Genomic DNA, 25,938 nt, shown 5'->3' with positions numbered 1-25,938 from the left:
TGTCTTTGCCAGTCTCTCCCAGTATTCGTTCTTCTCAAGTAATATTGTTTGCTTCACTGTCTGATAATAACAACTTCTTCTCGTTTCTGGTGTTCTTTTGTTTAGCCATTTATGATTAAAACGAAAAAAGTAAGTTTCATAAATAGCGCTCTTTTTCAGCTATGTATATCTTTTGACTGTTCTTGTAATGTTGTTGTTGGTTTTTTTATTTTTTGTCTTGTTTTTTATTTAAATGTATACGTACGTACGTTACCTATTTGCAACGTACGCCGCCTAGTTGTATATTCGTACGTTACATTTGCTGTTATTTCTATTGGATCTTGTTTCATTTTTTTTTATAAATCCCGAAAGATGTAATTTTAGACCATAGAGGAAGTAAAAACACATATTGTTTTCCTAATAATTATTGGCACAAAAACAAAAGTGCCTATCTATCATTTTCTGACCACTAGGTTTTTTTAATAACATATTTATTTATTTTCTTTTTATTTAGACAACAAAATACATTTTAAAGTTCATAAAATTTTATTAAAATGTACCTAAATAACTATGCGTTTAACCTATTCTATAATAATGTAATTTCATGTTGACAAATGCACCTGTTGGTAGACAACTTTAGTAACAATACAGAGGATATTTTTTACAGCATTACAATTTTATCTATATATTTATTTATGAATATTATGTTTAAACTCTTTTTTTTTTTTTCGATATAGGGATCAACATTAATTCGTATCCATTTTGATTTTAATGTGTTCGACAATGTAATTATTATCATGAATTGTGAATTTAATACACATAGTTTCAAAAGTTATGCATCACCTCTCGTATTCACGATGTTTACGCTTTTATAAATCCGTATCTTTATCACATATTTAATGGGCCTTTTTATATAAAACATATACCATTTTTGTTTTTTTTTATTTGATTACCCATTTAATTGACCTGGTTTTGCCAAGGTGTAAACATTTGAAAAATTTATTCTGGTGAAATTTTTTGAAAACGTTCCAACCGTAGAAATTCTTCTATGTCTGTACCAGCCCTCCAAAGAGAATTCAGGCATACTACAGGAGTCAGAGTATCGCTGTCTACAATAAGAAGAAGAATTTTAGACTCAGGTTTGAGGAGACGCCGACCAATAAGAGTTCCTCAGCTACAATCTAGATATATTTTGGACCGCCTTCAGTGGACTCAAGAACACATACAGCTCCCCGAACAGTTTTGGAATTTTGTGCTTTTTCAGACGAAACCAGAATCTATTTAAATAGTGATACCCGGCGAATTCGTGTGTGGCGAGAGCCAACAAGAACTGCACAACTAGTCACACACGAATTCGCCGGTTATCACTATTTAAATAGATTCTGGTTTCGTCTGAAAAAAGCACAAAATTCCAAAACTGTTCGGGGAGCTGTATGTGTTCTTGAGTCCACTGAAGGCGGTCCAAAATATATCTAGATTGTAGCTGAGGAACTCTTATTGGTCGGCGTCTCCTCAAACCTGAGTCTAAAATTCTTCTTCTTATTGTAGACAACGATACTCTGACTCCTGTAGCATGCCTGAATTCTCTTTGGAGGGCTGGTACAGACATAGAAGAATTTCTACGGTTGGAAATTCTGATATATCTATTCTGTTGATCATTGGTAACTCGGGGTCTACCAGACCTACTCTATTCCGTATCGAGTTTGTCTCCAGCAACCTATTCCATATCCGTGAGACATCACTCTGAGAAATACCCACTCTTTTCTCCACGAACCGCTGTGAATGGCCTTCTTCTCAACTAAATCGATAATTCTTATACGGTCCAACTCATAAATTAATGTACCATTCATTTTTAATCACGTTTTCAAAAATTTCACCAGAATAAATTTTTCAAATGTTTACACCTTGGCAAAACCAGGTCAATTAAATAGGTATTCAAATATAATAAAAAACCAAAAAAGGTATATTTTTATAAAAAAGGCTCAATAAATATGTGATAAAGATACGGATTTATAAAAGCGTAAATATCGTGAATACGAGGGGTGATGCATAACTTTTGAAACTATGTGTATTTGTGAAGTGTAAGAGCTCTTTTGATTTAAATACACTTCAAAAGATTAAAATAACGTTAATAGCGTCCGATAAATTGCGTTATTTCTCGACAGTTTTGTTCGAACAAAAGTCTGTCGAGAAAGTCTGTTCGAACAAAATAATTATTGCGTCATTTTTGCAAGCGAGCAAGAACGACAGTTTTGTTCGAACAAAACTGTCGAACAATAACGCAATTTGTGGGCCACTTTAGATTAAATTAAACATTACAAAGAATGACGCAACAAAAATATGCAAACTTAACAAACACAACTGACGTTTAAAATTCTGCTACCATCTTTCGCATAGTCCTCATAACTTCCTATTTCGATCACAATTATAGGATTTGTGTACTCGTGGTGTACTGGTCTTCGACAGGTTTTTCGTAGAGTAGGTTTTGAAATCGCATGCTAAAATAAAAAGTTACCTGTAACTGATATATCTAAAAAAAGTAGGAAGAAAATATGGCATTTATAAACTTGAAAAACATCGTTAGCAAAATTTTGCTTACGATTTATCAATATCTGGTTTTAACAGTGTAAGTGTACATATATTTTCTTCACGACTATTAGTGGAGTAATAAATAAACCAAATGCAGTATTTTCGAAAAATGTTTAATAATAAAAATTTAAAATTCCTGATCTTGAGGTAGAATATTTATTATAAAATACTTTCTTATATACTTTTCATGAAGTTTTTCTTTTACCTGCACTTACTGTATTTTCACCTGGATTTTTATCTTACGCTTGATGAACACAAGATGGAGAGCAAGTGTCTAAGATCAAAAAAGAAAAAAAATTTTAGACGCCCTGTACACTCTGAGTCCATGATGTTAATCTAACGCTTTTAACGTGCAATCAATTTAACCTTCCATGGCCACAGAAAAAAAGCAGATAACAAGATCCAAGTTATCAAGGACACTTTTTGAGTATTGTTAAGTTAAATACGATCAGATATTACAAAAATTGTACAGGAAACCAAAGGACCATAAGATCATAAAGTCTAAGACCAAAGTCCAAGAAAACAAAATAAGCTCGTATCTGTTATGGTTGCAAAAGTAGAACATGCACTCATAAAGGAAATAAGCGATGAACCATTTTACTCTATCATATTCGATATGAATTAAGATATTTCAAAAACAGATCTTTGCGAATTTAAGTCTTATATTGTATGATCGAGAAAAACGGCATCCCAATGGAATCCCAACGGAGCTTTCCATTGAAAAGCCATTTTTAGAATTTCATGAAATTAAACACCAAACAGTCTTAGCAATGGGTGCGTTCGGACGACCATAGCGGCTGACTGTCAGCAGAAATCGGCTGAGTGGTTGTATCCAGCCGTGATAGGGAAAGCTTAGTAAATCTCTCAGCGGCTGACTTCCAGCGATGACGTCTGACAGCTACTGCTGGCTCAGCTGTCCAGCCGCTGTGGTCGTCCGAACGCACCCAATGTCTAACCAAGTCATTAAATTCATAAAGGACAAAAATATACCTACATATAAATAAATAAGTGTTGAGAATAAGGACATGATGGCACATGGTGGTGAACACAATGAATGGCACTTATTGGAGTTCAGAAACTCATAAAATATATCGAACTTAATAAGGCCGTATTCGCTCCGTGCGTTATCATGGTGGAGATACACGAAACAATGCCAGCGTCTCTAGTGGCGAAATAACACAATTTGGGCGTTTCTTTCTAATATCAGTGTCATTGTTTATATAACAAATTTTAGGTATTAAAAATGGTAAATAGATGTTGCGCAAGTATTTAATTATGCTAATAATAGACAAAAATAAGCTTAATTTCTATAGATCTCCAGTAATGACAAATAAATTAGAGAAAAGATTTAAGAGGCAACAGTAGCGATCAACAGGTAGCAAAAAATGCGGTCCAAGATTGCGGCTGTAATTTTAAAAATTTTCGAGATATTTGGCACACATATCCGTAATGTAATAAACAATGGCGGTAAAGAGCCCAATTTGAGAAATATGTTAGTATGTGGAAACTACTGTATAACTAAAATAAAATATTGCAAAAAAGGAGTACCGCCATTAAGAAGAACAAAAAAATAAACTTTCTTCAAATAAACTTTTTTATCCCATGCCTAGAATTTGTGTCATATTGGAACAACTAAAATTTTTTATCTCTAACAAGAAATAGAACACATAACTAAATAACTGATTAGTCAACATAGCGAAATAGTCACTGTCATTTTGACAAATCTGACCTGTGTCAGATTTCTAAGTGTAACTGTATCGATATCTGTTCAGTGCAGTAGTGTATTATTTTAAGAATTCGTTAGTGTTGATCATTGTGTTGATTTTGTGTAATAAAACTGGACTATTTGAAAAATAAATTATTGTTATATTATTGTAAGTTTCACTTATAGGTAAGTATTAAAAATATTTCGAATTCTAATGCGAGTACCTATATAAAATTTTAGGAGGATTTTTTATTCTAAAAATATTATCTATAGTTTAAAAAAATGGGAAAAGTTAATTTGAAAGTTCTATTTAAAAAAGCGTTGAAACTAGTTAGAGTGCTTTTGGAGCTCTATGAACTAAATAAAATCAGACGGCTCTTGTTTCGCTTCAAAACGTAATTATTATTTACTATTGATTTATTATTATTTCGTGCAAATACCTATGTAAGCATAAAATTTTCACCCAGTTTGGTTTATTTTTATAAATATTTATTTGCTAATAATAAAATTGTTTTCTATTACTTTCATTGAGCGCGCCGATGACTAAATATTGTCAATTAGATAATGTCAAATACTACCACTTTTGTCAAAGTCTCGTAGAACTTTCGAAAAAAGGTATGATAGTATCTCTCGAAGTTATATGGATGACGCATTACTGTATGCTCTTAAACTAGGCGGAATGAACTCAAAAGACAGATTCACGTCAAATCATGACACTATAAAGATCACCCGATTCATGTTCTTTTTATTACGGCTATCCAGTAATCAGTATCGGACAACTTATAAGACTAATAGGGGAGTGCAATTAGAACAAAAATATGCATTGTTTGCATCGGAAAAATTCAAACAAGCTTATATTTTTCTAAAACTTTTTTTCTAGTTTATATACATGTTAAAGTAAAAATTTCTACTCGCAGATTTGTTTATTAATTTTTTAAACAATAACAATTGTTTTGTATAAACAATTTTAAAAATATCGTTAAATTCATCATTTTACTTTGATCAAATATGTTTCTATTTTGTTTTTGATTATGCTGAATCCGAATATGACATTGCAATTTAAAAATTCTTATACAGAAGTACATACCTACATGTACAGTATGTCTGCGTAGCTAGGAACCACATATGGAAAACTTTTTTATTATCAATTTTACGAAAACAAGTTATTCTTCATAAAATGCTCTGGATAGTCAAAAATCTAAAACTCAACCATCAGATATCAAATTTTATCAATTTTATACGAGTTATGTCAAAAATATGAATTTTGTTAAAGAATAAAGTACCTTTGTATTCCAGAATATCAAAAAATGCTATTATGAAAAGTTGTTTGAAATTAAAACTATGTTTAAATATAAAATTACATCATTGTAATAAAAATTTTTTTTCAATTTTTTCTGAATTTACGGATACTCATCATCACTTTATTGCAATTATGATAACTATTTTATTATCACTTTTAAGAAAAAAATTATTCTTCATAAAATGCTCTCCCTGGTCTAAAATCTAAGCTACAACCATTAGATATTAAACTTTTTTAATTTTATACGAGGTATGTAAAAAATATGTATTTCTTAAGAGTTAAGTTTTATTATTCACAATATATTAATTAGAAGGATGTAATTGAACACTAAAACAATTTTTTTAATTCCAAACAACTTTTCTTAATAACAATTTTCGATATTTTGAAATGTAAAGGTACTTTACTCTTGAGTGAAATTCATATTTTTTGGCATACCTCGTATAAAATTAATTAAATTTTTTATTTGATGATTGCGTCTTAGATTACATACAATGCATAGATCTTATAAAAATAACTTTTTTTCGTAAAACTGATAATAAAAAAGTTATCAATAGGTTCCAAGTTACGCAGACATACTGTATAAGAGCTAAAAATTTTTTTTTTACTGAAAATTTATTATTGTTAAAGCTTATTATTAAATGTATTTTAGGTAAGTTTTACAGAAAAAGTTTTGATCACTTTGTATAAACATTTTTTTAGCTAGTAATTTTCGGTTTTTTTATTACATTTTTGTTATCTTTCTTAATTTTCTCAAAAAGAAATAGTTTATTTCATTTCTAAAGTAAAATAATTCAGTGAATTTTAAAGACTGTATCCTAAGCTTTAAAAAAGCACTTATAAAACTGTAATAGATCTGTTCAAACTTGAGTAATACCGTCTTAAAAGGGTGGTAATTCTATAAAACTACGAAGATTTCAAAAATTACATTTTTTGAGACGTCATATCATGTGAATTAAATTTTTGAGATTTTTTTGAATGAAACACCATTTAGTAAGATGCTTGAAAGTAAGTTGTGCAAAATTGAGAGTTTTATAAGAAAAATTGTATTAGTTACTCATATTTAAATCATTTTTAAACAAAATTCATGTAGGGCTCACTTTCCGCCTACGCCGTACTTATGCCCATAAATTTTATTTATATTTATTATAACCATAAGATAGCTTAGTTATTCTTCTATTATGTTCAATTTATAAAATTTCATTTGATCCATTGGTTAAAGAATTACATTAAAATAAGTCAACCGTGCACTTCGCCGTACGCTAGTTTACAGCGCGCCAATGTTTGTGAAAAGGGTGACTTTAGCGTTATAAATAAAAAATTATGGTAGATACAAATTTAATTTTAGAAAATTCTTTTTATAAGGTTTTTTTTGTAAAATTTTCTGAATTTTTCAATGGTCAAATCATTATTTTTCTAAAATTTATATTTTCGGAATTATTTTAAAAAACATCTAATTTCGTAGTTCATTTGTTTAATAAAAAATGAAGCACCCACTTCTCGAGTAGAACTTTTTAATATGTTGTTTATTAAACATTTCTTAATGAAATTACAAAATGTTCTACCTTGTTTGATTTTTCCGAAGTATAATAAAACTAAAGAGTTCTAAAAACAACATTTGTTTATATATATATATATATATATATATATATATATATATATATATATATGTAGATTAAAAATTTAAAAATTAAAGAAATACATAACTCAGAAATCACAAAAAATCGCCGATATAATTAACCTAAGAAATTTAAAAGTCAATATTGTCAAAATTATATAATTTAGTGGAGTAAACTTGCATGCGGTTGGAACCATTACAAACAAGCATTATAGCGCGGTAAATTTGAATTACTCTTCATTATCATTCTCTTTGCCTTATTCCTATGCGGGGTCGGCTGCCCTAATTGCATTTCTCCACACAACTCTGTCTTGAGTCATAGCAATGTTAATCCCCTTTACCAACATGTCCTGCTTTATCGTCTCCCCCCAGGTCTTCTTTGGTCTTCCTCTGCTACTCCTTCTAGGAATCTGCACTTCAGCTATTCTTCATATTGGATGATTAACGTCTCGACGCTGAACATGACCAAACCATCTTAACCTATGCTCTCTCATTTTGGCATCAATTGGTGCCACACCTATACTTCCCCTAATATACTCATTTCTAATTTTATCCTTCTTTGTCACTCCACTCATCCATCTAAGCATTCTCATTTCCGCCACATGCATTCGTTGTTCCTCTTTCTTTTTCACTGCCCGACATTCAGTTCTGTGCATCATAGTCGGTCTTATGGCTGTTTTATATAATTTTCCCTTCAGCTTCATTGGAATTTTTCTGTCAGACAACACACCACTCGCTTCTTTCCACTTCATCCATCCAGCCCTAATTCTACTGCATGCATCTCCATCTATTTCTCCATTACTCTATAATACCGATCCTAGGTACTTAACACTATTGCCTTTCACAATCATTTCACCATCCAAAGATACCATTTTATTTGTAGTAACTCCGTCTTTAAATGAACATTCCAAATACTCTGTTTTTGTCTCTTTCATTATTTCCTATTAACACTACATCATCAGCATACATTAGGCACCATGGAATACTACCCTGTAGTTTCGCTGTTATCTGGTCCAAAACTAATGAAAATAAATAAGAACTAAGCACCGAGCCTTGGTGCAATCCTACTTTCACCTGAAATTTATCAGTCTCTCCCACACCTGTTCTAACACTAGTCGTTACTCCCTCATACATGTCTCTCACAATCTTTACATATTCGCCAGGGACTCTTTTCTTATTGAGTGCCCAACACAGAATCTCTCGAGGAACTCTATCATATGCTTTCTCAAGATCAATGAATTTGAATTACTCTTCGTAGTTTAAAAACGAGGATAGGTTTTTCCCTTTTTGTTACGTTTGGGGTTGAAAAGATAAATTGTGATGAATTTTTAGAAACTCAATTCTTAATATGTACTACATCCGTTTTATACATAAATTGGAAAAATATACATAGTGTAAAAACTTAGTATTAATAATTTTAAATTTCACAATATATATCTATGTATCATATGCGTAACTTCAAATCGTTGCCGCCTAAAATGTCGACGCTAGGTGTCGCGTCAGTAATGCACGGAGCGAATACGTTCACTGTGCTGCTCAAATGACTTAAATCTAGTGCCTAATGATGCAGTAAGGGAGGATTTTGAAATGAAAATTTTTTTTAAAACGGTTTAACAAAGGCTATAGCGGGATAAAATGGTCAATAATGCCCCCGCACCGATTAGCCCCGCTACTTATGTTTTCGATAAAGGATATAAAATTATGCCCTCATGCAAATTTTTAGCTTTCCAGAGGTCCTAAAACCTCTTAAACCGAGAAAAGAAGAATTTTTAGGTTTTATTTTTTGTGAGCGCAATTTTACTTTAAAAAATCTGAAAAAATTCAAAAGGTTGTATCTTTTGAATACAAAACAACCTGATTTTTTTCAGATTTTTGTAATAAAAAATGATCCCAGGAAATTTTTTTGAAATTTTTCAAAAATTTTTAGGGTATGATAATATGATTTGGAAAACTTTTAAATAATAGTCTTTTATGTACTTTTTGCTGTTCTTTTGAATGGCATAGGCAGAATTTTTAATACCTGAGCGGAAACAACGAAAAAATCGAAAAAACCGTTTTTGGCTGTCTCAAGATGCATCTCGGGACAGCCAATTTTAGGAATTAGGATCCTGACTACAACAACTGAAAAAAAACTAAAAGTGTAAATTTTGTCATAAAATTTTTTATGTGGGGTTATAATAATATTTGGAACAACTTTTCCAAATAACTTTTTTCGATATCTCTAACGCGAAGCCAGTCGAATCGCATATCGAAAATTCACCCTGTTTGTGGATTTAGGTATCCAGTTTTCGGCCTGTAGGCCGCGTTTAAAATTTAAAGTTTAGTTGACTATTTTAAAAATTGTGAAACATCACCCTGTATGACTGTGCAAAATTTTAAATCAGTATATATTTTGATAGCCGAAACATAGGGGTGTCTTCATCTTAAATGCGACCACTGTATCTTATCAATTTGATAATTTGTTGCAACTAATATAGTAGTATTTTTTATAGATTCAAAGTATACAATCAAAATACTGACTAATTCATTAATTTTATCATAAAAATTTCAAATTGATTGCATTGAAGTATTGAACCAATTAATGTGTAATAATATAATATAATACACAGTTTTATGTATGAAAGTGAGTTTTATGTATTGAAACCCTCAATTGTATAGGAAACGGCTTGCACGATTTTTATAGATTGTGGTGAGTAGGGGTTTTCTAATGTGCCCGATATTAACTTTCTTATTTCAAATGGAACAACCCTGTTTATTTTTTTCGTTTTGAAGTCCTTAAGAAATAGTGATTATTTTCCATGTTATATTCCCTATACCTAAAGACCATCATTTCGGAGTTATTGCTACATTTAACTTTTTAAACAAATTATAAAAATCAATTTTTTCGGTCCGGGTAGACATTATTTTGCGTTCTTTGGACCATCAGGAACAAAAAAGTTCTCTTGTAATGTTTCTCTAAAATTAATCGTTTTGGAGTTATAAATAATTTAAAACTGAAAAGAATTCGAATAATGACGATCTTCAAGGTTAAAAAACAAAATCAAAAATATTATTTTTGAAACTGCGAATAGAAGTACAGAAATTCAAGCTAAAGCCATATTTTAGCAGTTAACAGTAAGTAATTTGAGCTGGTTTAATTCTAAAATATTGTTTTTTAGTTGTTAATGCATCCCGATCGCCCGTCTTCTCATATGCGCTTCATTAACATTTAAAAAGCTATTTTTTTGGAATAAAACGTGCCAAAAAATTTTTTATAGCGAACCCCTGGAAGAAGGGTTTAGCTTGAATTTGGGTACTCCGCAGTTTCAAAAATAATATTTTTTATTTGTGTATTTGAACCTTGAATATCGTCATTATTCGATTTTTTTTTTCAGTTTTAAATTGTTTTTAACTCGAAAACGTTTTAAATTTTAGAGATAAATTACAAAAGACCTTTTTTGTTCCCAATGATCCAAATAACGTAAAATAATGTCTACACAGGCCGCAAAAATTGATTTTTATATTTGTTTATTTTTTTTTTAATAAACGTAGCAATAACTCTGAAACTATGGTATTTAGGTATAGGGAATATAACATGAAAAATAATCAGTATATCTTAAGAACTTTAAAACGCAAAAAATATACAGGATGTTCCATTTGAAATAAGAAAGTTAGAATAGAATAGAATAGAAATATGCTTTATTGTCACTGAAAATTATACAATTTTATGGACAAAGCTTAACATAGATTCACGAAAAAGATATACATAACAATAACAATAACAAATACAATTTTATAAAATTAGATAAATCGTCAATAAAAAAAATATATAAACAAGTTAAAAAAAAGTGAAGTAAAAAAACAAAAACCAATATATTGCAAAATTACTATAAATTGCAAAATTGAACCTACAACATAATATAATAAAACACAAACAAAGGAACTAATAAGTTTAAGCTGCTGTATGTGACACCCAAATATAGATAAATACACTTTAGTTACTTGTACATTACTGTGATTTCTTAGTTAGTCATTAAGAAACTCTTCTACTGAATAATATGGTCTTTTAGATAAATGAGCTTTTGTCATTTTACGGAACTTGAGAAAGGATGTTGCAGATTTAAGTTGTAAAGGGAGATGGTTGTATAGTTTTTTTGCGGAATATAGTATAGATTTCTTTACTAACTCAGAAGACGGGATCGGTAAATAGACATCAAAAGTTGAATTTCTGGTGGAGTAGTCATGATGAGGCCTTGCTGGAAAGACATGCATGTGTTTACGAATTAAGCAAACAGTTTCTAAAATATACAAAGATGGAAGGGTTAAAATTTCGTGATCTTTAAAGTAACTTCTGCAATGGGTTGTTCTTCTGAGGCCAAACAGATATCTTATTGCTCTTTTTTGTAATTTGAAAATAACATCAAATTGGGCAGCTGTACTAGACCCCCAAAAAGGAAGACCATATCGAAGATGAGACTCGAATAAAGAAAAATATGTTATTTTAGAAGATGCTAAATTGAGTTCCTTCGAAACAGATCTTATGGCATAGCAGGCCGAGGCGAGTTTCTTACTTAACAAATCGATATGAAGGGACCATTTGAGGTTGCTGTCTAAAAGAATACCAAGAAATTTTACAGAATCAACGGTAGAGATCTGGCTGCTATTCACAAGCAGGGGTTGAAGAGCACCTTTATATGATAATGCTACCATTGTTCATTGGATCTCCAGAAAAACGGAAAATCTGACAACAATGTAATTATCACTGTAATATCGGCTGCATTAGAAAATCCCTACCCACCAATTAACTAGTTTTGATGGGACATAAGCCACAATTTTACTAAAAAAATGATTTTATTAACGTTTCGACGCCCAAATCGGGTGTGGTTGTCAAAATACAAAAAATATTAATGAATTAAACAAAAATGTTGTTGCTTAGTAAAAAAATTCTTCTAATAATTTATTTAATCTGACTCATTTATATCGGCAATGCAGACATATATTATACATTTTAAAGTAGAAGACTTTAAAATGATATTGCCAATATTTATGAGTTAGTTCTATAAAAATATAAATATATATTCCCTACCCACCAAAACCTATAAAAATCGTTCAAGCCGTTTCCGAGATACTTGAGGGTTTCTATACATAAAACTCACTATTGTACCTAATACTATTACGCATTAATTGGTTCAATACTTCAATGCAACCAATTTGAACTTTTTATGATAAAATTAGTGAATTAGTCAGTATTTTGATTGTATATTTTGAATCTATAAAAAATACGACTATATTAGTTGCAATAAATTATCAAAATGATAAGATACAGTGTGTCGCATTTAAGATGAAGACACCCATATGTTTCGGCTATTAAAATATATACAGATTTGAAATTTTGCAGTCATACAGGGTGATGGTTAACAATTTTTAAAATAGTCAACTGAATTTTAAATTTTAAACGCGGCCTACTGCGAATCCACAAACAGGGTGAATTTTCGATACGCAATTCGATTTGCTTCGCGTTAGAGATATCAGAAAAAGTTATTTGGAAAAGTTGTTCCAAATATTATTATAACCCCACATACCAAATTTTCACACTTATAGTTTTTTTTCAATTGTTGTTGTCAGGATCCTAAATCCTAAAATTGGCTGTCCCTAGATGCATCTCGCGACAGCCAAAAACGGTTTTTTCGATTTTTTCGTTCTTTCCGCTCAGATATTAAAAATTCTGCCTCTGTCATTCAAAATAACAGCAAAAAGTATACAAAAAAATACTATTTAAAAGTTGGCCAAATCATATTATCATAACCTAAAATTTTTTTAAATATTTCAATAAATTTTCCTAGCTCATTTTTTATTACAAAAATCTGAAAAAAATCAGGTTGTTTTGTATTCAAAAGATACAACCTCTTGAATTTTTTCAGATTTTTTAAAGTAAAATTGCGCTCACAAAAAAATAAAACCTAAAAATTTTTCTTTTCTCGATTTAAGAGGTTTTAGGACCTCTGGAAAACTAAAAATTTGCATGAGGGCATAATTTTATATCCTTTATCGAAAACTTAAGTAGGTAGCGGGGCTGATCGGTGCGGGGGCATTTTTGACCATCTTATCCAGCTGTAGCCTTTATAACATTTGGCCATAGTATCAAATGATGAAATATCTTATCAATTTTGTTATGCAATAAAGAATGGGAGTCTTCAACTTTGAAGTTATGTGCTATTTTTGCCCTAAAAATTCGGTTTGTTGAAGTCCAAAAAGCGTTAAAAATTCTGTTAAATTTCAAATCAGATGACATTTATTATCATTGTATATCAGATACAATTTTAATATGTTATTGGTTTTTCATTGCAACATTCAGCAACCTATTGATTCAGCCTCTAAACCACTTCAGTCGAAAGCCACCGGATCTTTTCAATGGCTTAAAACGTTTGAATATGTGTTTGGAAGCATTGAAAAAGTATCGTTATAAGTTTTAAAATTTCAAAAAGGAAGCAAATAGTGTACCAGAAAAATGGCCCATCAACCTTGAGTTTCCTAAAACTAGCCAGAGGAACTACAGCTTACAAAAGTTTGTACACTTACCGTATATTTAAGGAAGTATGACGCTTCTTTTTTAGCAAATAATAAAATACTGCTCCAAAGAAAACTAATAGTAGTGGAACTAATATTGCTGATACCACTGCTCCGGAGTATTTATCGGATGCCGTCTGTATTGGAGTAGTGTGTACAGCAAACTTGTTATTATTTCCTGACTGATTGCCCTTAAAAACATAATTTAATCAAAACACTGAGAGTAATAATTAGGTGTATTTCTTTCTCAGAGGCATCTTTCAGTGCATCACAGTTTTTCGATTTCTTTCTAACGCATTAAGTTGGAAGTGAGAGAAGAAAAGGTACGTCCGTGAGCATAGCCATTTATAACATTTATTCTAGTTGCTGATAAATGACGCTATAATTGAACAAAAAATGATTTACGAATTATAATATACACGACTATAATCTGTACAATTTATAAGACTATACAAATCAAAGAAAATACCATTATATAAATGCAATAAACACAATTGATTTGTTTTTATACCAAATTGCAAATACAAGGGTTAAACTGCAATACCCTTTTCATATTTGGCTGATTACGATTTTGACAACTGTCACATTTAACTTAAATGTCATGTTAGAATAATTGTTATAAATGTGTATTATCACGGACTTACCTTTTTTTCGGTCACTTGTGACGTACTGAAAAATGCCTCTGAGAAGGAGCATATTATGTTAACTTGGGAAAGGATCACTACAGGAGCAATGAAACCAATGTGTGTTTATTATATTATATTATATTATATTATATTATATTATATTATATTATATTATATTATATTATATTATATTATATTATATTATATTATATTATATTATATTATATTATATTATATTATATTATATTATATTATATTATATTATATTATATTATATTATACTATACTATATTATATCATATTATATTATATTATTTATTCTTTGTTTATTAAATGTTACTATATTTTTAATTGCAAAAACGCGGTTGTTGCCAAAAGAATATATACCTGTATAAGGTCTTATTTTTTATATTTTTATGTATATTTTCAAAAAATGTATTGATAAATTCAAATTTCAATTAAACTCCTCTCTAAAATGGCATTTAAAAATTGTTCTAATTTGTTTATAACTTGTTTCTAAAATAACGTCACAGAGATTAAACATTTTGAAATGCCGTTTCGATAATCGGGTTCCTGGGAATTTTTCACTAATTATTAACGAATTTATTTTATTTTTTTTTCTTGGGGTTATATGACAGCGGGCCCTTTAAGGTCTAGTCAGGGGGGAGGATACGTTAGGAAAAACATAGTTTTGCTTATACAGAATGAGTTTTATATATGGAAAGACTCAATTATCTCAGAACCGTCAGAACGATTTTTGTAGATTTTGGTGGGTAAGAGTCTTCTGATTCGGCCGATATTATAGTGGTATTTACATTATTGTCAGATCTTCCGTTTGTCTGGAAATTTAATGAACTTTCTTATTTCAAATAGGAAACTCTGTATATTATTTGCGTTTTGAAGTCATTAACAGATACTGATTATTTTTCATGTGATATTCCCTATGCCTAAATGCAGTAATTTCGAAGTTATTGCAAAATTTATTTAAAAAAAAATTAAAACAAATTACAAAAATCAAATTTCAATTATTTTAATTGTTTTATTACAGTAAACTTTGTATCTAAGACCTTTCGTCTTCCTCGTTTTTAGGAAAGATGTCGCTGTTTTGCGTCTCAAAGGTGGAATTATTGCATCGCGGTAATTTCCCTTAAATAGGCAGGCTGTTGGTATTTGGACGGCCTCAGTGCAAAAGGTAACAAGTCATTTTTCGGTTTTTTTATCATGTGATATTCATTGGTTTACCAATGTCTAACTCTGTGCAAAAATAAATAGGTCCACTACCACTCAAAGGCCACATATTTTTACGTGTAGAAGGTAATAAGTTAAATATGAAAAATTTCATTTGTGCAAAAGGAAATAAGAAAATTTAACTTATTACCGTTTGCACCGAGGCCGTCTATTTGGTTTAGAGTTGTGCCTGTATAGCTCCACCGATGTATGGTGATGTATGGGGATGTATTATAGGGGTAGTACCTTTCTATCGGAAGGGCCACATCGAGCGTCATGGACGGAAGATGGTTCTTGATAACTGGTCCCCATAAGACATCCAACTCTCATTTATGGCTCCTCGTGCCACACTCCGGGCAACTGCATTGGCCTGCAGGCTAAACTTAGTGAGGGTAACCAGATATGGTGACATCTACCGAATGATTGCCGGTATAAGCAATCCCACCACTTACTGGCCAACGGCTTCGGGCGGATGAGCTAGTATGTGGAAGGGCACTCTTTTGTCCTGAGATCGAGAAATCGGTCTCGAAGGCGGATGAACCAAGGATGGTCAACGGTGGAAGGATGCAGAAGGCAACGGGGAACCACTGCATTAAAGACTCATAGAGTATCCCTAGTTAAGTCATTACGGTGTACACCAAAAATAGTGGAAACTCTACTGATTATGGGAATCGGATACCAAGATCCGGCAGAGAGAGAAAAGCACAAGACTACAAGGCTCACTCGGTCGTAAACCTGCAAAATCCTTGTACAAAAATGCAGAAACCAACAACTTTAAGAGTTGCAACGTGGAATGTGAGAAGTTTGTTCTCTGCAGGAAAACTGGATAATGTTGAACAAGAAATGTATAGACTAAACATCGATGTTTTAGGAATCAGCGATACATAATGGCCAGGATCTGGGAAATGTTCAACACGAAATGATGGCGTATTTTATTACTCCGGAATCGACAACAACACCCATCGGTACGGTGTTGGAATCATCATTTCAAAGAAATGGAAACATTCTCTGATTACCTGTACTCCTTACTCAGAACGCTTAATATTAATACAAATTAAAGAAAGACATAACTTAATAAATCTTATTCAAGTCTATGCACCAACAGCAGATAAAGATGACGATGAAATAGAACAATTCTACAACGACTTAGAAGAAATGCTGAAAGCAATAAAAAAGCAACACGTTAACATAATAATGGGCGATCTTAATGTCAAGATCGGTCAAGGTAAGGTAGGAAACTATGGACTTGGAAACAGAAACGACAGAGGAGATCTATTGATTCAATATTTCCAGAGCGAAGACTTCGTAATAACAAACACCCTTTTTAATTTACCTCCTCGGCGATTATATACATGGACATCTCCGCAACATACCAAAGAAAAAATAGTGAGAAATCAAATAGACTACATTCTGATAGCAAGGAGGTATCGTAATGCTGTTAAATGTACTAAGACGTACCCAGGAGCTGATATAGGCTCAGATAATAACCCGGTAGTTACTGTGATAGAGGTGAGACCAAAAAAGATTAGGAGACCACACAAAAAGACACTAGATTTAGATAAACTTAGAAACAAAAATATACGACAAGAAACAGGAGAAGAAATAAATGAAAACCTCAGTTCAGTGCAACAAAAAATTAACGATACAGATAACGTTAACCAAAAATTAAAGTACATAAATACAGCTATACAAACAGCAGGAAAGAAACATCTGACAAAAACGACAACAAAGAACAAGGGGTGGATGACACAGGGCATACTAGACTTGATGGAACAAGGAAGAAAGATGAAGAATTACCTAGACAAATACAAAGAAATAAACAAACACATAAAAAAGAGAATAAAAGAAGCCAAAGAGGCGTGGATTAAAGAACAGTGTGAAGAAATGGAAACCTATGAGAAAAAGTACGATGCGTTCAATATGCACAAAAAAGTAAAAGAGATAACAGGAAGCATAAAGAAATGCCAAATAGGTAAACTTAAAGACAAAGATGGAAATCTTATTGTAGATCTAGAGAATAAAATAAAAAGATGGACAGAATACCTGAATGAATTATTTGAAGACGATAGAAACAACTTAATTCAGATAATCAATGCAACTAGGCCAGACATATTGAAAGAAGAAGTAGAATACGCAATAAGAAACGCTAAAAATGGAAAAGCAAACGGACCTGATGAAATACCTACAGAACTGCTGAAGCTTTTGAATGATAAATCCGTAACCATAATATTGCATATATTCAATACAATATACAGTACTGGTAGGGGAAAGGTAGGTAAAGTGGAATAATTACCGATTCAAGCTTCTATCCCGGTAGAAGTATTCGTCTTAAAAGTTTGAGTTTATGGAAGAAGCCACTTACGTTATAGCCCTACGTAGTACTGTTAAGAAATTAAACTAATATATCACCACTTCGGAGAAAAACGTCAAAAGTAAAAGTGGAGTAATATTCCACTTTACCCGCCATATTGGAGGTAAAGCGGAATACAAAAACTTAAAATGAATTAATATTATTTATTCAACTAAGCATATAAACAGAGCTCAGGAACATTGAAAAACCCTCGTCTTAACTGTTTTGGTTCATTAATAATCATTTTAATGTCCTTAATGTTGTAATCTAATACATCATCTTTATTAGGCCATTTGAAATATTTTTGCGTCCTTTCCATACACTTTACAGACGCTGATTCACCTGATTTTGAAATTACTAAACCGGGAAATGTTTGTCCGTTGTACTCTACAGCTACATATATCCCTTCCTTAATATCTTCTGTTTTTATGGTAGGAATTTGAACTGGTAGGTCCAACTCTGAACCGCTGTCGGTGTCACTATAAATGCTGATGTTTGCATCATCTTCTTCTTCGCTGTCGCTTTGAAATAGTTGCTTCGTAACTTTCTTGGTTGGATTTTTTGGGGTCGGAGCCTTCAAATTCTTTAACTCTTCAATAAAAGGGGTAGAAGTTGCTACTACAGTTTTTCCTGATCGAGCCCTTTTCTTCGTTGGATTTTCGATATTTGAAGCGACCCGTGGGATAGGTAAAATATCCGCAGGACTAACAATAGTCTTATGGAGGAGAATGTCATTTGACACTGGAGTGGACGCTGATGGCAGGTTAGATGTAGCGAGTAGAGGCCCAGGACGATCAGTTGTATCTGCAGCCACGAAAACGTTTGGATCAGGTCTCTCAAATGGCCAAATACCCGTCTTCTTAAATCCTGAGATAGCTGTTGCCATACTAGTTGCCTTCAAGTAAGCTTCTCCGAAGAGAGGACCGACATCATGAATCGTCACAACTTTCCCCGGGTGGGTTCGCAGCCAAACTCGCACTGCCTGTTCATAGAAGGTCGACATGGGATACATAAATGATACGTCCAGTGGCTGAAGTCGATGTGTGCAATGTGGTGGTAGCACCAGGATGTCTACAAAGTTTTTCTTAGCAAGCTCTAAGACTTCAATGTTTTTTATGTGGGTTGAATGGCCATCTAAAATTAGTAAAACCCTGTCCTCGGAGGTAGGCTTCGCAAATTTAATAAAATGGTGAAACCAAGCCGTAAAGATTTCGGTCTGCATCCATCCAGAAGCATGCGTGAAAATTTTGGTATTCAGAGGAACTCCAATGTCGAATGTCAAGTGATGTCTCACCCGTGGAAAAATAAGAGCAGGAGGGATGTATTCCCCTGCAGCGTTGAAGCAAATTTCTGCAGTTGTAAGCGTACCTCTTTCAGCTGATGATAAAACTCCTACTTGCTTTTTCCCCTTTTTTGAAATAATCTTTGAAGGCTTATTTGGCACGGTAGAGATTCCGGTTTCGTCACAATTATAGATGCGGTTAGGTTTGTAGTTGTGTTTTTGGTATAAGTCTTCCAATAAATCAAAGAACTTTCCGACACTAACTGCGTTAAATGCTGACGCTCGCGCTGCTGACGTTTTTTCTGGAAGTCGAAGTGAAAGAACTGGGTGCCGTTTCATGAAACCAAGCAACCATACTTTACCAGCTTCTTTCTTCTCATTATTGAATCTATGTTCAATGTTATTTCGTATGGCAAACTCGTAGGTAAGATATTTTAAGTCAGAAATAGTTAGCCCAAACAGGCGTTCTTCCATTTTTTTTATTTATTATTCATTTACGGACCGAAGTCCATTAGTACATGATACAATTAAAATTTTTTACAATTAAAATGTCACACAAATTAGAAAAATAAGATCTAGTAGATACAAAATTGGTAAATACATAACAAACAATAATAAAAAATAAACTTACTTGCTCTCATTCAACAATTGAGAGCTAGAACATTTTGAAATTGACAAATACAACTTATCCTAGAACAAAGACAATAACAGTAGTTGACAAATCAGTCTTGAAATTAGAACATTAAGTTAAGTATAAATATAATTGTGTGGAAAACGCAGTAAAGTCGTTCACAAAGAAATCAAGAATATAGTCTGCCAACATCATTTTAAGAATATAGTCTACCAACATCCTCTCTTGATCTACCGTGAACACGCAACGGAATCGTCCAAGTTGCTTCACTAAACGTTCTTCTGGTGGTCGCTTTAATCTTCTAAAAAGAGTTGTCGATGGAATGTTATATTGTTTTGCAGAAGAATGAATTGATAAACCACCTTGACATGCAGTTAGAGCCTCAGCCATTGCCTTCTCGTCCCAACTCTGCTGCGAAGTCTTTCGTTTGTAAAAATTAGGCATGCTAAAAAAATGTTGTCACTTAATAACATTGTTAAACTTTTAGGAGGTAAAGTGCAACGTCATTCCGCTTTACCCGCATATGTTTCATTCCACTTTACCCGCATCAACATTTTTTCTGTACAAACACGATAGCTACTAACCAAACGTGCTAATAAGTTAAAGAAAGAGTATTTATGTCCACAAATAACCATTTTATACAATAGATAATAAATACGGTTAGAAAAACTTACCTGTTGCTGATAAGAAATTTCGTCTTAGTCACCAAATATTACAACTTTTTGTTAAAAAACAATGATCTTGTTTAACTCACATGAACATATCAATGAAAGTGCGCCATATTGAAGTAAATATTGCCAAATGTCAAAAGGTATATTGTGGTAGGAGTTACAACAAAAACCGCCAATTTTGAAATTAAATTTTAAGCTTATTCCGCTTTACCCACCCATTCCACTTTACCTACCTTTCCCCTATAATACCGCAAGAATGGTTGCTGTCTACGTTTGTCACCATACCGAAGAAAACTAAGGCAATGCAATGTTCAGATCATCGAACAATCTCCTTGATGAGTCACCTGCTTAAAATATTTCTTAGAGTCATCCACAACTGAATCTATCAAAAACTAGACATCGATATTAACGATACACAGATGGGATTCAGAAAAGGACTAGGTACAAGGGATGCTCTCTTTGCCTTGAACGTTCTAACACAGAGATGTCTAGATGTTAACCAAGAGGTATAGCCTGCTTTATAGACTTTGAAAAGGCCTTTGACAAAGTACGCCACAGTAAACTAAAAGAAATCTGGAGAGTAAGAACATTGACACCAGAGACATACAAATAATATTAAATCTGTACTGGAATCAGCGAGCTAATATAAAAATAGAAGACCAAACATCAGACGAAATAGAAATACGTAGAGGGGTACGACAGGGTTGTATATTGTCACCGCTCTTGTTTAATATCTACAGCGAACAAATATGCCAAGAAGCTCTCTCATATGCAAACGAAGGGATAATAGTCAATGGAGAAGTTATCAATAACATTCGATATGCTGACGATACTGTGATAATGGCAAGAACAGCGGAAGTTCTACAACATCTAGTTGAAAGTATGAATGAGATATGTAATAACTACGGCATAAGGATGAACGTCAAAAAAACCAAATATATGACCTTCAGTAAGAATCCAATAAATGACACTAGTATCACAATAAACGGTACCCAACTTGAAAAAGTAAACGAATAAAAATACTTGGGAACCCTTATCAATGAAACAGGTGACCAAAATCACGAGATAAAAAGACGTATTGAAATTGCCAGGTCTACTTTTATAAAAATGAAAAAATTATTTTGTAATCGTGATATTAGTATTCATCTACGAAATAGAATGTTAAAATGCTATGTATTCAGTACTTTGCTCTACGGTGTTGAGTCATGGACTCTTAAACAGAGAAATATTAAAAATCTTGAAAGCTTTGAGATGTGGTGCTACCGCCGTATACTAAGAATAAGTTGGGTGGATAAAATTACAAATGAAGAAGTAATACGCAGAATAAATAACGAGCCAGAAGTTCTACTGAATATAAAAAAGAGAAAACTTGAATACTTAGGCCACCTGATGAGGGGACAAAAGTACACATTCCTACAAAATATAATGCAAGGAAAGATCCAAGGACGAAGAAATCCAGGCCGTAGAAGAACGTCCTGGATGAGAAATTTGAGAGAGTGGTTTGGCTGTACCACTAACAAATTGTTCAAAACAGCAGTAAATAAAATTAGAATCGCCCTAATGATATCCAATCTCCGATAGGAGAGGCACTCAAAGAATAAGCTCCACCGATGACACCTGAGAGGTAGAAATAGCTATCTGGAGATGGTGGTCCAACTCTGAATCAAATAAATACAAAAACTGCCGTTCCCCCTTGTTCATCTTTACTCAGATTTTCGAGTACTTGAAACTGTCTATCGGCTCTTTTCCTAGACGAAAAGAGAGCAACTACGTGACCGTTTTCCTTTCTGCTTTCTTCTATATTCGTCGTCTCCGTGCTTATAAATTGTTCAAGCCGGAGATTCAAGATGCAACCAGAAAGCAGTTTCTTTTGACGAAGAGATTTTATTTAAAATATTGTTTATTATTTTATTTCAATTATTTTAATTGTTTCAATACAGTAAACTTTGTATCTAAGACTTTTCGTCTTCATCGTTTTTAGGAAAGATGTCGCTGTTTTGCGTCTCAAAGGTGGCATTATTGCATCGCGGTAATTTCCCTTAAATAGGTAGGCTGTTGATATTTGGTTTAGAGTTGTGACTGAATAGCTCCACCGATGACGCCTGAGAGACAGAAAGAGCTATCTGGAAATGGTGGTCCAACTCTGAATCAAATAAAAACAAAAACTGCCTTTCCCTCTTAATAAATTATTTTTTTTTTGTCAGGGCAGACATTATTTTAGGTACTTTGAAATTCCAATGAAGCTGAAGGGAAAATTCTATAGACCAGCCATAAGACCGGCTATAATGTACGGAACTAAGTGTTGGGCAGTGAAAAGGAAAGAGGAACAAAGATTGCATGTGGCGGAAATGAGAATGCTTAGATGGATGAGTGTTGTGACAAAAAAGGATAAATTTAAAAATAAGTGTATTATGAGATGTCTAGGTGTGGCACCTATTGATGCCAAACTGTTCAACGACGTCGAGACGTTAATCACCCAATACGAAAAATTGCTGAAGTGCAAATTCCTGGAAGAAGTAGGAGACGAAGACCAAAAAAGACCTGGGCGGAGACGATTAGGCAGGACATGTTGGTAAAAGGAATTAATATTGGTATGACCCAAGATAGAATTGTGTGGAGAAATGCAATTAGGGAAGCCGACCCTAAATGATGAAAGATGATTGGATACTTTTTATAGACTCCAAAAACAAGTTTAAAATCTTTACTCTTACACAATGGGAACACTTATGCTTCACTTCCTGTTGCTCGTTCAGTCCATATGAAAGAAACATATGAAAATTTTCACACAATTATACAGAAAATCAGCTATTCAGCTCAAAATTGGATGCTACTGGGTCTAGAAAAGGGATTTACAAAGTTTCCATGTTTTATATGTAAATGGGACAGTAGAGCAAGATATAAACACTGGTCCACCAACCATTGGCCCATAAGAAATGTTTGTAACACCTGCCGAGAAGAACATTTTGTACAAAACTTTGGTAGATCCAAAAAAGATCCTCAATATTACTTTTACCTCTACCCCTAGGCTTAATGAAACAGTTTGTTAAAGTCCTGCCTAAAGAAGGAGAATGTTTCAAGTACTTGAGTGGAAAGTTTCGAAGGTGTTTTTGTTGAACCAGATATTCGTAAAATGATGTTCGACTCCACCTTTGAAACCAAGATGACTACTAAGGAAAAAGAAGCTTGAATTGTATTCAAAAAATTTGTAACCAAGTTTTTAGGTAATGTAAAAGACCCAAACTACGAGCTTATATTAGCTAATTTATTAGACAAGTTTAAAGATTTGGGATGTTTAGTGAGCCTCAAAATCCACATTTTGCATAACCATCTTGACTTTTTCCCTGAAAATCTGGGTGGTGTCAGTGAAGAACAAGGCGAACGATTCCACCAGGATATAAAGGTGATGATGAAACGATACCAGGGATGCTGGAACACCAACACGACGGTTTATTACTGTTGGTAACTTTATCGGAAACAACAGAGTGCCTCGCAGAGGAGAAAAAGCTACTTGAGAAGTTATACAGAAAAAACAGAAAGAAAATACAAAAGCATTGACTCCTGAAATGATTGTATACACCTATATTATTACAAAATAAGAATTAGATAAAAGGCATTAATAATTATTATAATGTAGAATAAACCAATTGTGGGAAAACTGTAGGTGATACGTAAAATCTAATTACACATTTTTTAGTGCCAAAAAATACAAAGGATTCATAAAAATTTGTAAGAAAAGTTTTATAAGTAAATCTTTTTTTTTTGTTGGCCTGTGAAATCAATTGTTATAATAAAAATCAAAATTGACGTCAAAACTTTAATTCTTTTTGAAGTTATACTTCTTTAGGCGCGTTTTGGAGTAAATGTATATGTGCGCAAATTCGTCAAAAGTCTTGGTACTGGGCGCAGCTGAAACGTTATACGTGCTCTGATTGGGTATTAAAATGACCTGTCAGTAATTGTTCAAAATGGAGGTTATGGGTAAATAAATGACGTGTATATTAGTTTTTATTGTTGTGAGGACAGATACAAAAGCAAGTTTATAATTGTAGTGACTTTTTAAATAGTTTTTAAAAGCAAACAGGTACGTAATTGTAAATGTTTTAGTAGTGCAATAAAAATTACATACCTATTTGGAAAATGTAAAATGTACCTACCCAGTAGGTAATGCTTTGATTTACATAACTTGATTACCAACAAAATTTCTACCAATCTTCATCTAATATATTGTTTTCTTACTCTCTGTATTTTTGTATTTTAATATTTAATTCCACAAAAATCAAACTAATTTGATTAAATTAAGAGAATAATAAGCAACTGTCAAAAAGTTTAAAACGTTCAGTTCAGTTTTTATTTCAAACCAAACAACCCTAATATACGCAGGTTCGATTCCCAATGCAATATTTTATTTGTTTATACATTTTATGGTTGTAAGTATATTTATTATAATATAATTTTTTTTTCAGAAAATACGTATTTAGTTTAAATTTTTCCCAACAATTATTGTTCAGAAATCATTGCATTTTTCAATGTGTTTGTGTGTTTTATTCTTTTCTTTTTTTAATTTATGGTATCGTTTTAATAAAATGTTTTGGAAAGTAGTAAGTATTAAAATTAGTTTAATATTTAAATAAAATATAAATAAACTGTTTAAAGTACAGTGTAGCCTCGATAAGTCGGATTAATCGGGACCGCGGCCTATCCCGGTTATCGAAAATCCGGATTAGTCGGAGAATATGGTAAAAATTAATAAAATACAGTATACTTACAGATAAATTCCATTATAACGGCAAACACATGAAATACATAATTCACAGTACATCTAAATTAAGTACAATTGTATACAGTATTGTTCATTTCTTGCTAAAAACTTTTAAAGTACACACACATTTAAAGTACACACACATTCTTTTTATTATTAATATACACACATTAGTTTATATGTATTAGGTACTTTCTTTTTCATTTATTGACATTTTTTAAATACAAGATAAGTAGTTTATTATTAACTATGTAGATGGGAAATAAGCCACAATTAAATTGAAAAAATAATTTTATTAACGTTTCGACGATTTTATTTAGGTGAAACATCAAGACCATTAAACGTTAGAATAAGTGAACATCAGTCTTATATTAAAAATAGAGAATTTGATAGATCTCAAATATGTCAACACGCATGGGATAACGAACATAGAGTTCAGTGGAGAGATTCAAGTATTGTCCTGAAAGAATCAGATAGTAAAAAAGAAAAATCAAAGAAGCGACTCTAATTATGCTAAATTAAACCAATTGTGTCGCAAATTCCTCGGTATAATGCAGTAGGATGTGGTTACCTATACTGAAAGAGAAAGTCAATAGAAAGAAAATACCACGATTAGTAAGTCAATAACATATCGAGTTAGTACATATTTTATATTTTA

General features: G+C 32.2%; 1 protein-coding gene across 1 annotated transcript in view; it reads right to left on the bottom strand.

Annotated features, from left to right (window-relative positions):
* Positions 1 to 469: 469 nt before the first annotated feature.
* LOC126890264 (putative vitellogenin receptor) overlaps positions 470 to 25,938 on the bottom strand; it is a 244,250-nt gene continuing 218,781 nt past the window's right edge. Inside the window, exons 20-21 of the mRNA XM_050659122.1 lie at positions 13,747 to 13,925; positions 470 to 2,477 (exon numbers count right to left, since the gene is read on the bottom strand). Of these exons, the coding sequence (XP_050515079.1) occupies positions 2,405 to 2,477; positions 13,747 to 13,925 (252 nt within the window). The 3' untranslated portion in view covers positions 470 to 2,404. The remainder of the gene's footprint in view (positions 2,478 to 13,746; positions 13,926 to 25,938) is intronic.

This window comes from Diabrotica virgifera, chromosome 8 (assembly GCF_917563875.1).
Source record: "Diabrotica virgifera virgifera chromosome 8, PGI_DIABVI_V3a".
Classification (NCBI taxonomy): domain Eukaryota; kingdom Metazoa; phylum Arthropoda; class Insecta; order Coleoptera; family Chrysomelidae; genus Diabrotica; species Diabrotica virgifera.
Note: the sequence above shows the minus strand (reverse complement) of the source record. Positions and strands in the feature narration are given on the sequence as shown.